The 20,987-nt window shown below is 37.5% G+C and overlaps 1 protein-coding gene and 1 pseudogene across 3 annotated transcripts in view; one reads left to right on the forward strand and one right to left on the reverse strand.

The window, feature by feature from the left end:
* Window positions 1-1,407: 1,407 nt before the first annotated feature.
* Window positions 1,408-20,987, reverse strand: part of GPCPD1 (glycerophosphocholine phosphodiesterase 1) — a 49,765-nt gene continuing 30,185 nt past the window's right edge. For 2 of the 3 annotated variants that reach the window (XM_074864264.1, XM_074864263.1), the window contains exons 12-20: window positions 19,767-19,859; window positions 17,781-17,858; window positions 16,611-16,650; window positions 15,786-15,847; window positions 14,321-14,386; window positions 11,895-12,031; window positions 10,661-10,796; window positions 10,187-10,347; window positions 1,408-3,147 (exon numbers count right to left, since the gene is read on the reverse strand). In XM_074864264.1, coding sequence (XP_074720365.1) covers window positions 2,943-3,147; window positions 10,187-10,347; window positions 10,661-10,796; window positions 11,895-12,031; window positions 14,321-14,386; window positions 15,786-15,847; window positions 16,611-16,650; window positions 17,781-17,858; window positions 19,767-19,859 — 978 coding nt within the window. In that variant the 3' untranslated portion in view covers window positions 1,408-2,942. Of the gene's footprint in view, window positions 3,148-7,281; window positions 7,383-10,186; window positions 10,348-10,660; window positions 10,797-11,894; window positions 12,032-14,320; window positions 14,387-15,785; window positions 15,848-16,610; window positions 16,651-17,780; window positions 17,859-19,766; window positions 19,860-20,987 lie in introns of all 3 variants that reach the window. The other variant, XM_074864265.1, reaches the window with a different exon arrangement.
* On the forward strand, window positions 12,353-14,234 carry LOC141941224 (replication factor C subunit 4 pseudogene; annotated as a pseudogene).

A 20,987-nucleotide genomic window follows, 5' to 3' on the forward strand; every position in this document is an offset into this window, starting at 1 on the left:
GAGGTCCAGTGATTTGTGTTTGTTGTGGTACCAAGGAGGAATGTGAAGCAAGGTGGAGGCCGTGCAGTCCTGTTCTTTCACTTTTCTCCCTTCTCTCAAGGATGGTTTTTGCAGTAGCCTGCCCACCTTGTCTCTCATCCTCCCTCTTTTCCCACAAAAACCAGCACACCCCTTGCACCAAGGAATGTGCTGTGTGGTTACTCAAAAGATAATGGCTGGACCACAGTCCCACCCACTCACCCATACACACTTAGATAAATACTACCCCGAGTTTGTGTCTAACTCGGAGGGACGATAATCTGACACCAAATCGGAGGGACAGGTCAACGGGTTTGTGCTCCTCACCCCCCCAGAAGGGATGCCTTTTGGTAAGATTTTAGTCCTCGGCTACACCGAGTGATTACCTGGGAATTAAGTGTGTGTGATTGCAGTTGTTTTTGTGTAGTGCTATAGAGCCAACCTGCAGTTTGTGCATTTATTGCAGGCAATCTTAGAGAATCTGTAGATGTTGTGTAAAAATAAACCGACTGCTTCTCTTGAATGCAACCAGACCTAGAGCACATGGGCTGTTCGTGCATCTGGTGTCAGGCCTATAGTTACGGCCCCAATTGCCATACCTATTAAGAGATAAGTCCAGCTGCCCCTACCCCCTCTAATCTCTGAGGACCAGCTAGAACGCAAGGGAATTCATCTCTTACCAAATTGATTCATCACCTTAAATGCAACAGTAGGGTATTAGCTGAACCAAACTCCCCTGCACCAGGTCCCACAACCCTGCTCTTTGGTTCCCTGGTTCCCTGCTGCATTGCCTGGCACTTATGGCAAAGCAGCTGTTGTGTGTGGCCAATCTACAAGCTCAGCTTTAAGAAGTGACACAGCAGAAGAGCTTGGTAAAGCCCAATCAGGACTGCCACAAACGTAAATAAGGTGGTCAGCAAGAACACATTAAAATTGTAACACTGCTCGAAACTAAGTTGTAAAATCATCCCCATTTCCACCTCCAACCCCCACAAACAGAATAGGCAAATGCTATTCTCTGAGCACCTTAAAGTTGGGAAACAAGGTTTTAAGGGTACCTAAGTTCTTTCCAGCATCATATCGTGATTAGTGGGTGAGGGTGCTTCAGACAGCATAACTTTTAAACCACCTTCACACAAAATAGCTGTCAAATATCTCTGTGGATGTGCTGCCCAGCATTCATGAGCAGTGACACATGTAACTCAGGTAGGGGTTGCACATCTGTTGGCAAAGCCCTCAAGATCTGCCAAGAGAACACCACAGGGGCATACAAATGAGAAAAAAAAAAAAAATTAATCTGGACTTGCTCTATCAGATAACAGCTACAGGTTCCTGATATCAAGGATCAGGTTCAATGCCCCCTCCCTCCCAAAAACACAGCTCACACAGTTCCAAATTTTGGTTTAATTTTTTTTAAAATAAAAAACAGCTTCCAGATACCTAATCATTACTGTGCTGTTTGTGCAGAACAAACACTTTAAATACTAAAATGCACAAGGCAAGTTGAAACAAGCTGTTTGTTTCAAACTGCTCAGCAGTGCAGGCTCAAGCACTTATTTGCAATGGCTTTACTCTGTACAATCAGTTCTATGTAGCAATGACTGTATATAAAGAATATAGTACACACTATTGTTCTCATTGTCAATTTACAAAAGAAAAAATAAATATTTTCCATTCTTATGATACATAAACACTTCAGTAGAAAGTTACAGCTGTTGTGTTGGCATGACTTCAGGAGGAAAAAGGACATGCATACATATCTATTAAGAACTCTAAACTATGACTTTGTAATAAATTACAGAGGGTAGATACCAGCCAACAGAACACCGATTATCTGAATTCAGTACATTTGTGATTCTTGCTCCAAGAAAAAAAAAAAAAAATCTTGCAAAATACAAAAGCTAGTTAATTTGTATTATGTAAATAAGCGAACCACATATGGTATAGCCTTTTCTTCAAACATCTGTAAATAGGCTTGTGGTTTTAGGCAAAGATTAAGTAGTTGAGTTAGTCCTTGCACACATAACTAGCACCGTAAAGATGCAAGGACCTCAGCAAACACCTAAGTTTCATGCTTAATAACTAAAGCATGCATTTTGTAGAGTTTGTGCATGTTACATATTCTGTTTATTAAGGTTACTGTGCAAAAAATATTCTCAACCACTGAAGATGTTTCTAGATGTCTGTTAAAATTATTTGCAACATTTCCAAAGTTCTGCAGGCCTGTGTGAGATGAAAAAAATCATACTCATGGTTCACCCCTGACTGCCATACACACTGTACCAACGAATTGGCAAATCAGAAAATAATGGCAGCAGCCTAAGTGTCCAGTGAAGTGGGAAAAAAATGAGTTAATATGCAATGCAGTTTACTTAAAAATATCTATGATTTTAAAATGGCACAAAGCTTTGTACAGGTGGATCTAGCAGTGCATATACATATATATGAGGTACCAATTTATTCAGGCCACATCTAATTGTATTTATCTTACAATCACTCAATTTTCTGTTGTCAGATACAGACTGAAAAGCTGTAGCATTGAAGTAAAATCAAAGTCAAAACAATTTTTCAGCATATTCAGTATCAGGTCATTGTAATTTCCCTACAAGTTAGTTTCTGAGCTTCCACTCCTCAGACTGCTTAATATTTTTAGAAACACAGTGTTAATACTTAATTTTCTTTTTCAAGATATAAGACTTGATCATACAAAAAAAAGTTAAAACTGCATATGTAAACTGGAACAATAACTATAGCTGGATGAGTATTTTAACATTGTTTGAAATTTTAACAAGTACTGTCAGGAATGAGGAACACAGTTATTGCTATTTGGGGACTTAAAAATAAAATAAATAAATCTGAAGGCATAGACAGCACTGTTCCAATGGTAAAAGTTAAATAGATACAAAACAGCAGTCTGCCTAGAATCAGTCCTTTTGCATTTGAACACTCTTCAAGTTATCTACAGCTTTCTCTTCCAGGCAACTATGATGACATTTACATGGAGATATGGATTTAAAGTGGCTAACTGTGGGACACACACAGCTTTTCAACTCTGGTAATTCTTTCTTCAGACGTTCCAGCTGCTCCACCTGGAATATATTTGGTTGTTCAGGATTTGAATCATATATCCTAAATAAATAAAAAAAGAAAAACACACTGATCAGTATAAGCTGACAGTTCACAGAAATGTAAACTAGATGAAGCAACTGGGTTTTTTTCCCCGTACTAAAGTAAAATTAAGTATCGGCAAGCCTATAAAAACAGCACGTTTGAGGTTAATACCTAAGTTTTGCCACTCATCTTGCGATATAAAATGGTATTCCTTTTACACAATGGTTAATATTTCATTGGATATACTAAAAAGCTACTCACTGGCATTTACCTCAGTCTCCCGTAAAATGTGATGTTACAGGTGGCACAAAGCAGTAAAGTAAGAGCAGAGTTCCAGGCTTTAAACTTAAAAGCATAAGAAATTTCAGACCCTCGAGAGTATTTGAAGAAACTGTGATAGACTACTTGTACATAATACTGAATGGAATTTATACTTACTGTTTCAAGAAGTATTTTACACACACCCCCAATTCAGGAGTGAAAAACAGAAAACTCTGATCTTTATTCATACCTAATGCAAATTTAACTATCTACACTACTTTAAATATCCCCTTTTCAGTTTTTTCTTTTCACACATGTAAACAAAGCAGGAGTTGAATTGTCAACATTGTATCAGACTGTCCACATCCAAAACATGGTTTGAGTTTGACAGTGTAGGGCACTGAGCATAACTCAAATACTATCTTGGTGTAATTCATTATAAAGCAAAAGCATTCATGTTCCTGTAACCTAATTTTGTTACAAGGATACATTCTGATCTCCCAACATTAATTTCTAACATCAGTATGCTATTTATATCCAAAATTTAAATCCTGGCGTCCAGTTCCCCTCACTTGTAGCTACTGCGCATATACAGTTCAAGTATTGCAGGTCTCCAGGTTTGTCTCCCTCAAATGAAAACTTCTAGAAGAAATTACCGTGGCTGCTGCCTTAGTTTCTTACGAATATTCATACTTTCACTTATGATTCCTCAAGGAAGTGGTTTGTTTTTATTGCATCATCCTTTCTCTTTCATAACATAATTTCAAGGCATGTCCAGAAGGAACACAGTGTTACAACCAAAATAATGGAGTGATGTATGATACAGTACCAGGTGCCATTTTACCCCTGCAAGACAACTTGTGAACTGTTGGCAAGTCCAAGACATCAAAAATAACATGCAGCTCAAACAGTGATGTGGTAAATGGGATTCAAATGAGGAAACGCTTCTGCAGGAAGTATAGATATGGATCGCATTCCCTTCAAGAAGATCAAAGATAGTTTCTGTAAAGAAATTCCTACAAGTGAGTAGAAATGCTGCCCAGTTTTATGGAATACGCACAGAAGGCACAGCAGTTAAATTACTTGCAGAGCACCTATAATCCAACACAGGCCTAAGACGTGACTCCATATTGCCTAATAAATAAAATCCCAATCTTCCTTCCCTCCTTCCAGGATGCAGATACAACCTGAACTTTCTTGAGTTAAGTTAGCTTACACAATTTCTCTATGCATTCAAGACAAAACACTGAAATTAGAAGATAGTTTTCTATATAGCAATAACCCTTAGGAACTGCGAATCTTAAGTCCTTCCTATCAGTTAGACACTAGAAGAGCAAAGGCATGTTTCTAAGCCCCTTGTTCATAGCACGTGGCTAAGCATGATTCTAAGCAGCTTCCAGCAGGTATTTTACCAGTTCTTTACTAGGGCAAGCATAAATTCTGTAATTTTGCTTCATATTCAATTCTTTTGAATTGAGATTTTTGGAAAAGTCCAACTGCTGAAGGTTAAACTTTTAGAACAATGTAGCAATATTATGCTTAGGTCAAGACAGATGTCCTTTGTATATGTTAAAGCCAAAGGCATCCCTAATCAGAAGAACAAGTAGCTAGCCTTCTCTGAGCAAGGATATCCTGGAGCCGTTAGACCTTGAAGAGGATACAATACCAACGTGGCAAGCAAACTCAAGGTCCATGTGTCCTCAGCGGAACTACCCTCATTATAATATTAAAAAAAAATAAAAAAAATAAAAAAAAAATCACACCTAGAGGTCAAGATGACCCTTGCCCAGGTAAAGAAAGACCCTTCACCTGAGCATGCGTAGTAGTAGAAGTATTGTGTCAGCAGTATTATAATTGTATGTAAATTACTAACCAATCATAGAGAGGATGGACTTGGAAAGTTACTAACTCTGCAAGTTTTGTGTATAAATACAGTGCGGAAAGTCCCACTGGTGTGCAGGTTAGGAGAAGTACCCCATACACCCAGCGCTACAATAAACCAGTGTCAGCTTTCTAAACTATCATTTGGTTTAGAGAGTTTTCTTAGTTATGATTTTTGGTAACACAACCCTCCAATCTCCTTTCAGACTGTCCACTGGAACCAATCTGCTCCAACGTGTATACAGTGTTTCTTCTAAACCAAAAGCAGAGAAGACAATTTGAAGCACGGCTACCCTTGTACCTAAGAACTTCCTGTCTCCACTTTTCATTTGGGTCCATGAAAGTATACCAGCAGTTGGCGAAAACAGAGCATAGCTCCAGGACTCCTCTTACGAATTATTTCCAACATCACCATCAAAATAAGGAATAAACTCTCATCTCCCTATCCTTTATTCTTCAACAGGACAATTATTTGTAAGTAACTATGCACCCAAGTTCCTCCATTCAACTTCCTATTAATAAGCAAGCCCTGCAGAAGACTGGGAGCTCCTCTGAATATTACTTTTTAAAATTAGCACTTTCTACAGAAAGCATCACAGGACATTCCAGGGTTATCCAGTGGGCAAAGAACTGATGTGCTTAGCTCCTACCAGATGCTTTAGCAAACTCTGAAAACACATACATCCAGCAAGTCTCAGTCACAGCTGGTTTTCTCTGCTATAGCTTGGTCCAAAACCAGAGAGTCAGCAGCACCAAAATACTGTTTTCATGCTAAAAAGATTTTCGGAAGCTTTTGATTAAAATTTTTCATTTTTCTTTACATCAAGGTAAACCTGAGTTTACTTTGCAATTGACAAAACAGGAAAGGCTTAAACTGCCATTGCACAACATCTTTATTCAATCACTGACTAGATTAAATTATAAATTAACTAATACTAGTTAACTCCCTACATATATCCAATGCTGTTATTTATTGAAGTAACAGCTTCAGACAAATAAAATGGCACAGATTTAGACAGCCTTCTAGTTTTGAGAAGTGTTTTGAATGGTTTCACCTTTATTGCCAGCTAAATTTGTGTTAGTTTTGGAAAGTTACTAATACTAATGGAGCACAGAGCTTTTGTCTGGAGTCTGCAAATGCAACATGCAGCCATAAGGAACTTCAGAGAGGAGACAAACACACTAAAGATTCTCATGGAAAAGCTTTCAGCATAAATGTTTGAAGATTACTGATTTAATATTTTCATGCAGCTGTATGTATTATTCAACAAACAGAACTCAAATAATGTAAAGTGAAGTAAAAAAAAATAACGCAAGTGTAAGTTAGCACCCACCCCCTCTCCACATTGGTCTTTAATATATAGCCGACTGGTGTAAAAACACAAGACTGCATTGTTCTTACTAAGTATATTCAAATACAGAAATATTTCCTGGACTGTTTACAAAGCTTATCCAGGAGAAAAATATCAGATAAATCACCCCACAAATCCTGCTTTAAAATTCATAAATTTTGCTGATTCAGAGAATTTCACTATAATAGATTAAAGTTTCTTCTCTAAATAAAATCTAAACATCAAACCAATGAAGCATTTTAAGCATGAGATGTGATTTTCTTTGTGAACACAAGATAGCCAGTCATGCATTTAAAGTACTTTTCTGGATTAGGGCCGAAATAGAAGCCTGGAGGCAGAGGTGGCACCTTTTCTGTAGGTTGCCCTTTTAACACAAGTAGTTTGGATATTTTAGATGCTGAGATGAATGCTAGCTGAACATAGGAAAAAAGCAGAATTTTGTCCCAGCAACTGCACTAGACCATCTGTTTGGTTTAATGACTTTGGGTATTTCTAATAATCTGCAGCCCAAGTGGAGAAAGGACTGGATGGGGGGTAGGGGTGGAAATTCTTTCCCCTGCCCCAGTGACATCGTTCTTTTAATAGCATTGGCATTTGTAAGCTTCCCAGATTTAGTCTTGCCGTTTTTCTCCATGCAAAACAAAGTCAGACCCCCTACCTGCATTTTTTTTTGCCCAACACTTCATATCAGCAACTTTTGGTATTCAGGACACACTTTTTCTGTCATCTTCGCAAGTGGCTACAATGTTTTGCTCAATTCTACATGGATGATTAAAGTTCAGAAAAAATAGCTTGTAGAAATCATCTCTACCCAGACAGTTCATAATCTTTGAAATAATTACCACATGCAATAACAATAACTCAGGGCCATATCCAAGCAACCTAAAAGTCACTAAAATTTCTGTATTCACTTCTTAGCTTATTCAGACAAATAAGAATTATTAAGGTGGTTTAAGTAAATGTCTAGTAAACAGCAACACAAAACACCAGGCACAGTGATTTTTGATAAATATTTGGACTTGGCCTTAAATCCAGAGTACAAAAATTCTGCAGAAGCCATGGAAGAAGCATATCTTGATTCAGCTCTGGAAATACTCTGTAATTTGTAGATGCAACCATAGCATAAACTGGCTTTACACTAATGAACAGATTTCTAGACCTTGAAACAGGCATGTACATCTCTCTCTAATTACTTCTGCTTCACACTAGTTTTGAATTTATCAAACAGCACAAAATATGGATGCTTACACCATACCTATTTAAACTTCTGACAATTTTAACTCCTGATATTAACTTCATACTCTCAAATGACTTGAAAGACTGCCTCTTTACCCAGCAGCTACAACTGTGAATGGAAACACTAGCTGCCAGGTTTTACATTTAGACATGCCACTCAGGACTTGCAGGTACCACCCGCATTTCAAAATGTCCAGCTTGACATATCTGATGCAATTTTCAGATAGTGTCACGTTCCCTATTAAGATTAAATTAGTAAATTTTGAAAAATAATTAAGAATAAGGGAGCATTCCCATATTTGTTTTGGCCTACAGAAAAATGGTCAGTAATGCTTAGAAATTAATGAGCCTGCAACAGTTACACTGAAACGAGGTAATTGTTTGCTACTCAGCTGCAGTTCGTAACTTGAAAAACAAAGAAAAAATGCACCACTGAACTACTGTTTTTTTTTAAACAGCGTGGGAATTAATACTAATTTTGGGGTTCCTCTCAAAATGGAAAGATGTCAACAAGGTGGAAGAGATACAGGGGGCAGGCAGTGGGAGATGAATACTGCTAAGAATCTAGATGGTCTAAATAGTGCAGGATGGTTAAGGATTTTTCGCTCAGTTAAATCCACAAGGGAATTCAGCCTATAAACAATTCCAACAAATTGGTTAGTCAAAAGGTGAGGTGAAAAGTGTTCTGCTATCATACTGCAACTTAAAACACACTAAACAGTACGAAAGGGAATACATGGTGACACTTAGCAGACTTGCAGACCTGACATAAATGAAACTAAGTAGCGTTGAGCAATTAAGTATCTGAAGTAATAAAAGCAACATGAAGTCAGAAATAAGGCCGCCCCTTGCTTTACTATTTTACCATAGTAGTGCACATCAGGAGTAATTAAGAACTCTAGAAGACATGAGATGAACAGACATTTTAGAAGAAATACTACTTTATGCAGTAGTATTTGATTAAAAGACCCCACCTGTCTAGAGACTAATAATTTATCACTTCAAGTTATGCATACCATAGGGTCAAAGATAAGCACAACCCTACAACTGTACACTAAAGAGGCAGAGTACCATTTTGTCCACATACTAGGCCAGAGATATTTTTCATCTACTAGAGGGGCCTCAATCTTGAGTTGTAAGAGAGGCTGAAGCACTGCTGTAGCAGGAAAGACGGCTTATGTTTCTTTGACTTCAGCCTGAAGCTGATCCCCAATGTAAAATTCTTGTTACTCCTTTTTACCACCAATGAACAGAAGGAGACATTCTATACAGTACAAGAAGGGAGACCGCTGGCAAACCAGAGCAGCACTGGACCTGCCACTCTGGAAGGATTCTCAATAGTCAAGAATACAATGAATGGAGTTGACTGTTTTTTTTACACTGGGAGCCTAGAATTCTAAGAGTGAACATATTTGATTTCTTGCCTCTAGATATGTTAAATTGACTCTCAGCTTCCATTTTATAAAACACAACCCTTGACAGTTACTTGATTTCCCCTCCCCCTTTTTTTCTTTTTTTAGGTAAAACAAAGCAACGCCCTTGCTAAAGCAAAAGGTTTGAAAGTCTTCCATAATTTGACACTTGTGTTACACTTACTGCTTTCCCAATTACATATTCTTTGTAATCTGTCAGAAATTCTAATTTGATACAGCTTCCCAAATTAATCATCATCTTGTAATAATGAATTTCACATCTTTTATGATAAAAGAGCTAAAACTTTAGGGTTTTGTAAATAACACTTTTGTTCAAATATTTGTGGTACAGTATTCTGATGTCCACCTGAATTGTGTGGATATAGTAACTAGTTTCTGAAGTGACTCATTTGGCAGTTTTCCCTGGAATCACTCCAAGCTAATTTTAATAGGAAAAATGGTGAATTCACAGCTTGGAAACACAACAGCATGTTGGCAAAAAATTAAGTTAAAATTCTTCATTTAAATTGTGTTAACTATTTCTATAATTAAATGTAAAAAGCTGAAGATTAAATAACATTGTCCTCACTGTGTCACATACAAAGTTTAAAAATTACCATCAGGAATGCTAATAGCATGTTAAATGTGTATTCCATGCACTAGTTCTTTAAGGAATCAAATTACATTTATGTTAACCTCAGAAGAAACAAAAGCTATTTTGCTTCATATATACAGCTGAAAGAGTAGGAATTAGTGTTAGTTTTGTTCCTGAACTGGGTTTATGGGCTTCTCATACTTACAGTACAAAAGGAAGATAGTCTGCAGCCAGTCAACCAAAAGGCAGTGTGAAATTTCACAAGAATCAGGATACAAGTTTCTCAGATTTATTATTGTTTTTAAAACACAATTAAGTACCTGTCATATATTAGCCCATGAACACCATATTCTCTCAACTTCTTCCTGTTGTCTGGATCATTTGCATCATCACCCCATGAGAAAATAACCAGGCCTTTAGCTTTGGCCCTTTTAATGAACGATGGATTCCTCAGCAGGTCTTCAGAGTGCACATTAATTCCCTGAAATACAAAAGACTTCAACTAAAACCTGTTTTTAATCTTTTGACACTTGCAGCTCCTTAGAATTTAATCTATAATAATAAAAAATAATTTAATACAATTAAAGAAATTACTGATAGCACTATTTTTAAAACAATATATTAAACAGACATTTGAAACAAAGGACATTACTTTGGCAGTTATCAAATGTTAGTGGATTTCTTTTATGAGGTTGTCATTTTAAGCATTAGTGTCAAAACCAATAGATTTACAACATGCAGTAATAATTTTGTTTCATTTTACTGCAGACTAATACCAGAACTTGTCATCTTACCAGCAAGTTTTCAAACTGTGCAAAAGTAATGGCAATTGGAGTTGTACGAGATCTAAGATCCATAAGTTCCGGATAGAGTTTAGATTCTCCTTGGGTAAGAAATAACACAGGATACTTGTTTTGCTTATGTCGAACCCTGTTAGAAAAAAAAGTTTGCAAGTAGCAAATGTGTTAAAAAGAAGAATTCAATCTTACTGTGAGGAGAATAATGCTACTGCATGCTCTGCTAGTTCCTAGCTGGTGCAAACAAGAGATTAACATACAGTTTAAGGGAAGCTAGACTTCCAAGTTGAACTCAGATCCACATCCTCAAAACATTTATCAGGAATCCTCAAAGACTGTCCAATTGTGTAATTTTCTTCTTAAAAGCATGTTAGAGTAAAATGAAGATTCATTATGAGAATTTCAATACCTAACCTTACTAATGTAGTTTTCAAGTTGGATACCAGTACAGTGGTATGAAGTGACAGTAGTTGGAAGCAAAGTTGCAGGGTTAACGTGTTACACGCTCTTACACACTTGCCTTTTACCAGTACCTTGCTTTGGTTTTATTCTGCCCATTTACCCTTCAGTGGCATTTCATCAGTGCAGTCTCCCATCAGATGAGATTTCCGTAAAGCCTTTCACTGACAGTGCTAAATCACTTCTTGTTAAAAAGTACTACAGCATATTGCTAGTTCATATGTATCCCAACTCTTTGTTTCCCAGTTCAACTCCTATTTTTCTGTGCCCCAATACCTTCAATATGACATTCCACAAAAGGAAAGCAAACTGCTTAAAGAAAAAACAAACAAAAACCCAAATCAAACACAGGTAATCCAAAATTCTTTAGTCTTCTGTCCTTTTTAAAAGGCAGATATAGTGAAAAAATTCTCAACAGGATGATTTTGTTTGTAAGTTAGGCTTCTGTACCCCTCAAGTATAACAAAAAGTGAGCAATACCAGAAGAAATCTTGACCTTGACCTTTTTTTGTTGTGTCAAGAAACACTGAAGCATTCAGGAAGGCACCTGAAAAGATCCGTACTTTAACTTTGTTCTCCTATCTTATTTTTGGCACAGCTCAGATGGCAAAGTGGTCTCATTTCAATTCCCAACTATTTTAGCAGTCAAAGTTTAGGTCTAATCAAAACATGTGTTATTTGTTTCCTGTTGGGTATTTTTATGTCCAAAGTAAATTTTACCAAATTTAAAAAAAAGAAAATAGGAAAATACATTATTTATCTCTTAACTTACATTGTACAAATATCTGCATTAAAAGAAGAAAATACAATTCTTCTTCTTCCAGCATTCATCAAAACAGTTTTTAGAATAATATCTAGAAAGATGTTCATATCAAAGTAAGTTGACAAGTTGCCATCCCACTGTCCATCCTAGAAAAAGAAAGGACAAGTTTCAGTCATTTAAATTAATGCTTACTATAATTATTTTAACCAGCAATGGTGTCTCATTCAACCTAAGCAAAATGAGAATTCGGTTTGCCAGTCTGAATACAAAGTCACTCCTTCAGTCTACTGAAGGCTAGTTACAGCTCTACAGGACTGTCAGTCTGTGAGATGCAGAATCACAGAATCATCTAGGTTGGAAAGGACCTTGAAGATCATCTAGTCCAACCGTCAACCTAGCACTGACAGATCCCAACTACACCATATCCCCAAGCGCCATGTCAACCCGCCTCTTGAACACCTCCAGGGATGGGGACTTCACCACGAGCCTGTGTGCGGGCTGGGCTCAGCCTAATGGTGGGGTGCAGGTGGGGAGGCTGTGAGGTGAAGGTGGTGGTCGGGTCGGGCCCAGCCCAGCCTAGCCTAGTCTAGCCCAGCCCAGCCCATCCGGAGCCACGCAGGCCTTCCTCAAAGGCCTGTCTTCCATCAGCACCAAGCCCCTCGCTGCCAAGGAGAGGGGTGCGGCCGGCGCAGCGGGGAGCAGCACGGAGGGCAAGAGGCTCAAACCCATCCATTGGGCGGAGAAATATCGCCCAAAAAATGTGGATGAAGTCGCCTTCCAGGATGAAGTTGTTGCTGTGCTGAAAAAGTCCTTGGAAGGTGCTAATCTTCCCAATCTGTTGTTCTATGGCCCACCTGGAACTGGAAAGACTTTCACTATTTTAGCAGCTGCTGGAGAACTCTATGGGCCTGATTATTCCAGCAAAGAGTCCTGGAGTTAAATGCTTCTGATGAGCGCGGAAAACAAGTGATTCGGGAAAAAGTGAAGGCTTTTGCTCAGCTAACTGGAAGCCATTCAGATGGCAAAATTTGTCCTCCTTTTAAAAATGTAATCCTGGATGAAGCAGACTCAATTACTTCAGCAGCCCAGGCAGCTCTGAGATGCACAATGGAAAAAGAATCTAGAAGAACACACTTCTGCCTTATTTGTGACTACATCAGCAGAATAATTGAACCTTTAACATCTCGATGCTCCAAATTCCGCTTCAAGCCTTTGTCAGACAAAATCCAACAGCAGAGGCTGTTGGACGTTTCTGAGAAGGAACATGTGAAAATCAGTAGTGAGGCAGTATCATACCTTGATAAAGTGTCAGAAGGGGACTTAAGAAAAGCAATTACTTTTCTTCAAAGTGCCACTCGCCTAATGGGTGGAAAAGAGATCACGGAGAACATAGTCACCGAAATTGCTGGGGCCATCCCTAAAGAAACAACTGATGAACTGCTGTCTGTCTGCCAGAGTGGTTCATTTGAGAAACTGGAAACACTGGCAAAGAATCTCATAAATGAAGGCTATGCTGTTGCTCAGCTTGTAAACCAGCTGCATGATACTATTGTTGAGAGTGAAGATTACAGTGACAAGCAGAAATCTGTCATAGTCGAGAAACTTGTGGAAGTAGACAAATGCTTGGCAGATGGTGCTGATGCAACTGAATTCTAACAGCAGTAAGATTCACTGAAAAATTCACTGTCTTCCCATCCAAGGAGAGAGTTTCTAGGAAGCCTTTTCTAATTTTGAGAACACAAAGGAATTCCATAAAAGATCACTAAAAACTAGTACAGATATTTTGCATTGTTATTTCTATATATAAAAATGCAACAGTAAGATTTGTAGAAAAAAAATACAACATCCTTGGTCTTTGAGAATAGCAGGTACCAATCTTTCCACAGCCAACCTGTCTCTGAGAGCATTAGTATGTCTCCATACATACAGACTTCCACCTACCACTCTGCTTCGTTTCATTCCCCCATTCCAGGCTTCCAGTCCTAGCCTTGACCATTTCCTTCTAGACTGAGCACTAAGCAATCCAGCTGAGTCCACAGTATCGTGGACTAGAAGGAAACAGTTGCTTGTATTTCTGCACTGCATTGTAGCTGCTCCTGCACCAGGCCAGGAGTTTGAATTTCTTGTCACTTTTCCCATGTATAGCATCCCTGACCTGTTGTGATCCACTGACTTTAAAAAAGGGTCTTCTGCTAAAATCAGTCTGAGCTGCATTATGAATCCTATAAATACTTTCCTATCATTTAAAAAGTTTGCTCATTTGCTAGAGTGGTGCTATTATACTCCCAGTTTTAAAGATAGTAGGTTATAATAAAACGAAAGTCACAAAACCCCCCCAAATTATGCCTTTGTTTGTAGCTCATAAATTGCCATGTCAAATTACAAGCTTTAGCCATGACAACAGCTAAGTATCAATCACATGTACATTTACTTACCCTTTGTTGGCAGATCCATTTTATTTCTATGTTGAATCCAACATCTTCAGAAACAGACTCCAGGACCTGAAAAAAAGTTTCATTATGAAGAGACCCCACAGCAAAGGAGGACAACTAAGTACCATGAGGGTAATTACTGGGAGAATACGCTGGGATTTAACGCCAATGGGATCTAACACTACAATAAAAAAAACCTTAAGTATTTAACATTTAACACAAGTTACATATATACCTTTTTCTACTTCAGTTTCAAGTTAGGAAATACATAAAAATGGATAAAATCTTAAGGACAAAATTTTGACAAAATACAAATACAAGTCAATTCACCTTAACAGGTGTGAGAAATTACCCATTTGTACTCCTGAAGAAGTTATTTTTTACTTCTCCAGGAAATTTTTTTGAGTGCAAAAAGCATCTTAAGTAACACATAGTCTAAGTATGAAATCCATGAGCTTGCCATTATGATGATGAGAACAAAAGTATGTGAAATTCTTGTAAAGAATTACTGTACGTTGACTTAGAAAGGTGAAACTAACAGCTAATGAAATTAAGGAAGAGTTGGTAGATGATTCTTTAACCCTATAAACAGGTACAGAAGAGAGTAACATACCCTTTCTTATAGGAAGAAAATTAAATTTGGGGAATCAAAACAGGTAGAGGAATTGAATGTCAGTAGTTTATTACACAAAGTTCTGTATTTTCTGTAATTATGTAGTAATCTGATAAGACAGTAAAAAAAAAAATACAGCGGGGCATATGACCTGTAACTGATGGATATTTCATACATGCTCTGACATAAGCCTATAAATAACTGGATATGAATCATCTCTATAATCCAAATAAAATGCACTATTATTGTATAAAACAAGCCCCTAAAAGGCATGTTAATGACAGTTCAGACATTAGGAAAAACAATAAGAGGGGAAAAAAAAATAGTTCTAGGAAAAAAACCCCACTGTAAATGGTATCAAAATTTATTTGGTCAACAATTGTCAGTTGTTTCTGTGAAAAATAAGCCAACACAAAGCCCTGAGTTGGCAAATAGTCATAACTGAGATCATACTAGAAATTCACTTAACATTTCTCTGTGTCTGGCTCTGCCAGATGGCCAAGAGTATGTGATGAACTGCCAAGGGCCAAGTTTTTTTTCAAAATTAGCAAACAATTGTCAATGCATTAAAATGCAATGCCCAGATGTTAACCAGCTGTAAAACTGAGTGTATCCTAAGCTATACAACTTGGGTCTGTGAATTAAGAAGCTTGAAAGATATGCAAACTATTACTTTCAAGTGCTGAAAAGGCTCCAGTGCTCAACAATAAAGCCTATGTTCTCAGTTCCAGCATTGACAGCAAAGGCCTAAAACCAAAAATTAATATCCCTTGCTACATGGGCAAAGCTGAAAGAAAAATGCATATTTTCATGTTTCGCAATCATCATCTCTATTGCTTTATATTCACTGCTTACTCTCTGCAGAGAAGGAAATGGCTGGGTTTCAAAAGCAGAGTTCTCCTCTTCTTTAAAAGATGCTGAAAAGAAACAAAATATTGAATCAAAACAAATATCAGCACTGCTAATCCCAGCAAGAAAACACTGGCTCAAAATCATAAGGCCTTTAAGAGTAAAGAATGGAATCAGACTTATCTTTTGATCTTTTCTTACCTAAGCCTTCCCTCTTTAACACTGACATATTCCCAACGATGGTGTCGGCAATTCCTGTTTTGCCAGTGGGAAAATTTTTTGTCTCCCATTAAAAGCCTTCCCAGAATATTTATCAGAAAAAGCTTCTCCCATCCCTCACCATTTCAATCACTGAAGCACATCCAGTAGAAGCAGCCTTGCCTGCCAAGGCCTATTATTAATCTTTTCCCAGACAGGTAGGATGTGCAAGATACTTTGCCAGTTTGCTGTCCCTATAAAGGGGATGAATTAAGGCCAAGAATTTACAGCACAAATAAAGACACCCTAAAGCAGTTAACAAAGTTCTTGTTAGCAATTCTGAAGAGCTGTCAGAGAGGTACAGTTAGAGAAGCATAATATGGATATGTTAGTGGCAACTGTTATGAATATTCATAAATATATATTTATCTATGCACTCATCTTTTACCCTCCTGTCCCCAAGGGAGTAACTTCCCAGCAAAGAACTCTACAGCATGAACAAAATTAACTACATAAGCATTTAGAAGTGCAGGAAAAAGCCAAATGTGATTAGAACAAGTGACTGCAACCACAGAATACGTATCGTTACATAGTAATAAATAAATCTCAAGACTGTTGCAAACTAGTACATACCATTGTGATCTTTTACTTTCAGGGCAGTCACGTGAGCCAGCTAAAGAGCATAAGAGTAAAGTTAACAAATACTCCACCCATACAGATGTTACTGCATGTAAAAATGTAATTCATTTTCCTTATAAATTGTTTTTAAGTTTAAAGGCTTACAATTTTAGCAACTTGTAAAAGAATAAAGGAAATCCTAGTACATGTGACAATTTTCTTTCAAACTTTAAAACAGATTCCAAGGAAAGCTCAAAACCAGAGAATGTTCTTACTGAAAATTCAGAAAACATGTTCAAGGGTAGAAACACACATAACTTAACATTAAGATGTGAAGAAATCTGAACATTAAACCCTCCTCTGTCAGGTGTTAGACTCCATGTTTCCAATCAAGTGCAGACAGAGGGCCAACAGCAGTTTTATAACGTAGTCATATACTGAGATAGAATCAGGCCAGGCATAGGGCCAGCTCCCTCGCTCCATTCAAATTCTCTCTCCATCAAAAAGAGGAAACAAAATAATTTTTAAGTTGTTTTGAAAAAGAAACATAGTTCTTGGATGAGTCAGGTGCGTCCTTGACTGAGGATAGATATCTCAGTTGGGTCTTCAGTGGCCCAGTCTCATCTCCTGACCCCCCTTTTATGTAGGCAGGGCACTTCTGTTCAGAAGATAGAGTGTCACCCAATTAAAAAAAAATAATCAATTAGTTCTAGCCAATTTGTCCAATCAATACTCTTGAATCATGGGCCCTTCTACACCTTCACATGCACCTCCACGGAGTAGTTCAACATAATCTGGATCTCCCTTTTTAACAGGGAAACATTTGAAAATTAGATAGACTTTGTGACAGATACCTATCCTTCTTCAACAAAGACTCCAAAGCATTAGCTTTCAATGAACACTACCACTTTCAGCCCTTCTTATTTTTAAAAAGTTACCAGTGTTAGTATAATGATATGGATCTACACACGGTGTCAGACCATCTTTCTAGAAGATATAAGTAATGAAATTTATTCAAGTTGTAATGATGGTGCAAAAGTACTGTTCTTGGAATTAGCTACTTGTTCTACAATTTTTAAAACCTGTACTCTCCCAAACTATTCATAGTTACTCCAAAAAATCTAAGCTACATACACAATTTGAAATTCTACATGTAGCAGACCATACCACCCAAAGTAACAATACCTTCAATAACTGCAGCTGATCAAACGTGAGTTCTTTAACTGCAATCTCAAACAGTTCCAAAGGCTCTGTGTCCAGTTTCTTTGAAGAGAAATAATACATAAGCATCACCAAAAACTTAAAAAAAAGCCTACATGCTTTTAATATGGTAATATTAAAGACAACTAATTTTTTTCTCTTTTATCAATAAAAACACAAGCGATATCTTCTTATAATAGAAGTAAGATGATCAGTTTTCAGGAGACAACTCAGAAGCATAGAACAGGTGTCAATTTGAAAAAACAGGATTTGGTCTTTCACGCAAGTCAGAGGCTTCAATATTCTTTCTTCAGAAAAGGTTAGCACATGTATTCTGTAAAAACTTGATTAGTTGATGTATTCAGAAAAAAGTCTACAAGTAAAGAAATGCATTAAAAAAACACCCCAAGGCAGTTCAGTTTATTATTGTCTATCCAATGTCTCAGAAACTAATAAAAAAAGACAAGTGGCCTGGTAAAACTGACACACAGACAGACACCCTGCCCCCAAAATAAAGATCTGGTGTTGAAAAACTTCTGTCAATCCATTTTTCACTTCCCTTCTTCACTATAAAGGAATTTTTATTGAACAGGACAATAGTGATTCAATATACACTGAATATGTATTTCCCTTAGTCAAAGTCCCATTTCCACAACTGTTCAAAGCCAAACTTCTTATAAATTGCAATATTGCAATGGATGTGGAGTTTGATGACGCAGACTTAGTGCCAAGAAGAAAGAGAGAGCTTATCTTGCAGTCTGCCCTGCCATGCTGTCTTTGTTTTCACTGCCAGAACTACAAAGGAGGAAAACTAGAACAAAAAAGACAGTCCACCCTCTTCGCACTGCTGCTGAACGCAAGTATTCCGGCTTCGGTGCAACAGGCCAGACGGAAAAGCACTTCAGTGGGTTTTTTGAGTCACCAGTCCTCATGCCTGTGGTTCTCTCGTTATTAAGGAGTGTAATGTCACTTTGCTCTTATGAAAACATCCAATTGTTATGCTTCATGAAACTTGGGTATTTAAGAGGTATTGTGATACACTGTTCAGAGCACCTTTTAAGGAACATCTGTATGTACAAGTAACAGTACTGTTCACTGCTTCTTAAGTTATAGTACTCTTGATGCTTACAAGAACAGCAGAAAACGGTTTTTTGTCAATAAAGAAGGAACAACTGCAACTGAGGAAAGCAAGGAAAGGAACGAGACACTTGCTTTCAAGAGCCATTGTCCTGCTCCTAGAACCTCTGTCTTAATTCCTTTCCTTCTGTTCCACCGAGCAATCCAAAAGCAGTTCTTCAGCCTCACTTACTGTCTCCAGACATGAAGTATATTGTTTACCTCACAGGTAAAGGACTGAGCAAAATGCTGAAGTAAAAAAGGGTTAAAGAAAGAGTTAGAAAAACTAATGGAAGCCAAGCCATTTGTGGCTAATCAAACTCCCTAAATGAAGGAGATCCTTGTTTCTTCCATTTTTCTGCTTTCCATCTACTGACTACTACTGGGATACCAAAGAAGGTAGACTGGTTTGACCTAAAGAGCTGTTGTGAGTATACTGCTCAAGAGAAGTATACATTTAAAGATCAGCAGGAGTGAAAAGTCATGCTGAGAATCACACTAACTCTCCCTCAGAAAAGAAACAACCAGAAGTTCTTACTCTGACAGTCTGAAAGAGTCCCAGAGGTGCTACTGAATATAGTGGAGTTGTCTGCATTTTTCTTCCAAACTGTAAATAAAAAGCCACTAAAAAATAACTACGACATAGGCTTGAAGAGTCTCCAACCATGCATCTGAAATGCTGTTGCTACAACATCAAAAGGAAAAACTCAACTTCCCTACCCTACACACAGTAATGCTGCATATTTATTTCCATTCCATCCCTTGATTCCCCACAATTATTTCTATGACAACTTGGCATTTTAGTTTCTGGAATGGTCACATTTAAGGACAAAATATAGGTATCATCATCTTTACCTTTTTCATGGCCATGCAACACGTGAGATCGTGGTATACAATAGGCACATGATCTTTAGAAAGATGTACATCAAATTCCACATATGCTGCTCCCTACAGAAAATTGAAAACACACGCAACAAAATAAAAAGCCATTAACTATTTATGCACAAGGACTACAGAACTGCAGACAAGTTACTAAGTATTCACAGGTCCTAGACATTAACCAGAAGTTGAACACAACTGGCTGTTACCAGTTAGATCATACTCAACATTGGATTATAAATGAAAAAAAAGAAAACATACGGGAAAGTATTTTAATTACCATAATGCAGCTCTAATATCTATAGCTTGTTTAACCTTGTAAACCCTCCAGTCAAGTATTGTAAGCTTGACTTCAGAGAAAGGCTAAGATGTTTTTAAACATAGATGCCTTTGCAGTGCCCTTCCTCTCTCCTCCCCAAGAGACAAGGGATTGCTACAAGTTGGCAAAGCTTAAGGATATACTGAGAAGCTTCTGGAGTCACTAGTGAATATATAGTGAATACAGCGTTATAACGTGCAAGAGCAGAAATAGCTGCATCCAGTATTCTCCTGTCCTTTTCAACTACATGTTATTTTCTGTTAAGTTTAAAAAGGATGAAAGATCAATCAAAAGCTCTAAGTACAGTCTTTTTGAAAAGAGGGCGGGCCAGAAAGAAAGAGATAAAGAAACATGCAGAAACTTTTTTTTTTTTTTTTTTTTTTACTTATTTTGACTGTCTGTAAATCACTCCTTTGAAAGACCTCCGAAAATACCTTTAATCAAATTATCATCCTGACTCACATACTGTTTTTCAATCGGTACAAAAAGAAAATAGGACAGGCTTTTTTCAGCCATTTTCTCAGCAGAAATATTTTTAGAGTGGGGGCTTACAGTCTTTTCAATCTGCAAATGGCTGAAAGTACTGGTGATGCTCGTGACAGCTTCCATAGTAAGTTTCTGCCTCAATGCACAGTTCTTGGGGGCTTTTTAAAAGCTGTCTATAAACCTGCAGCATCCACCCAAAAATTAAGAACTATGGTTCAAAACAGTAATTTAGTAGCTGCAGTTTTCTTTTGCTCTTTAGTCAGTGCATGTTCCAGACACTGTGTTCAAATTATACTCTGACTCCCAGACAAGAGAAAGCTTTCAAGCTATGACTCCTGGGGAGTACAGTACTCCAGAATCAGTAGCCAATAAGCATAATACTCCAGATTCTG

Source organism: Strix uralensis, chromosome 3 (assembly GCF_047716275.1).
Source record: "Strix uralensis isolate ZFMK-TIS-50842 chromosome 3, bStrUra1, whole genome shotgun sequence".
Classification (NCBI taxonomy): domain Eukaryota; kingdom Metazoa; phylum Chordata; class Aves; order Strigiformes; family Strigidae; genus Strix; species Strix uralensis.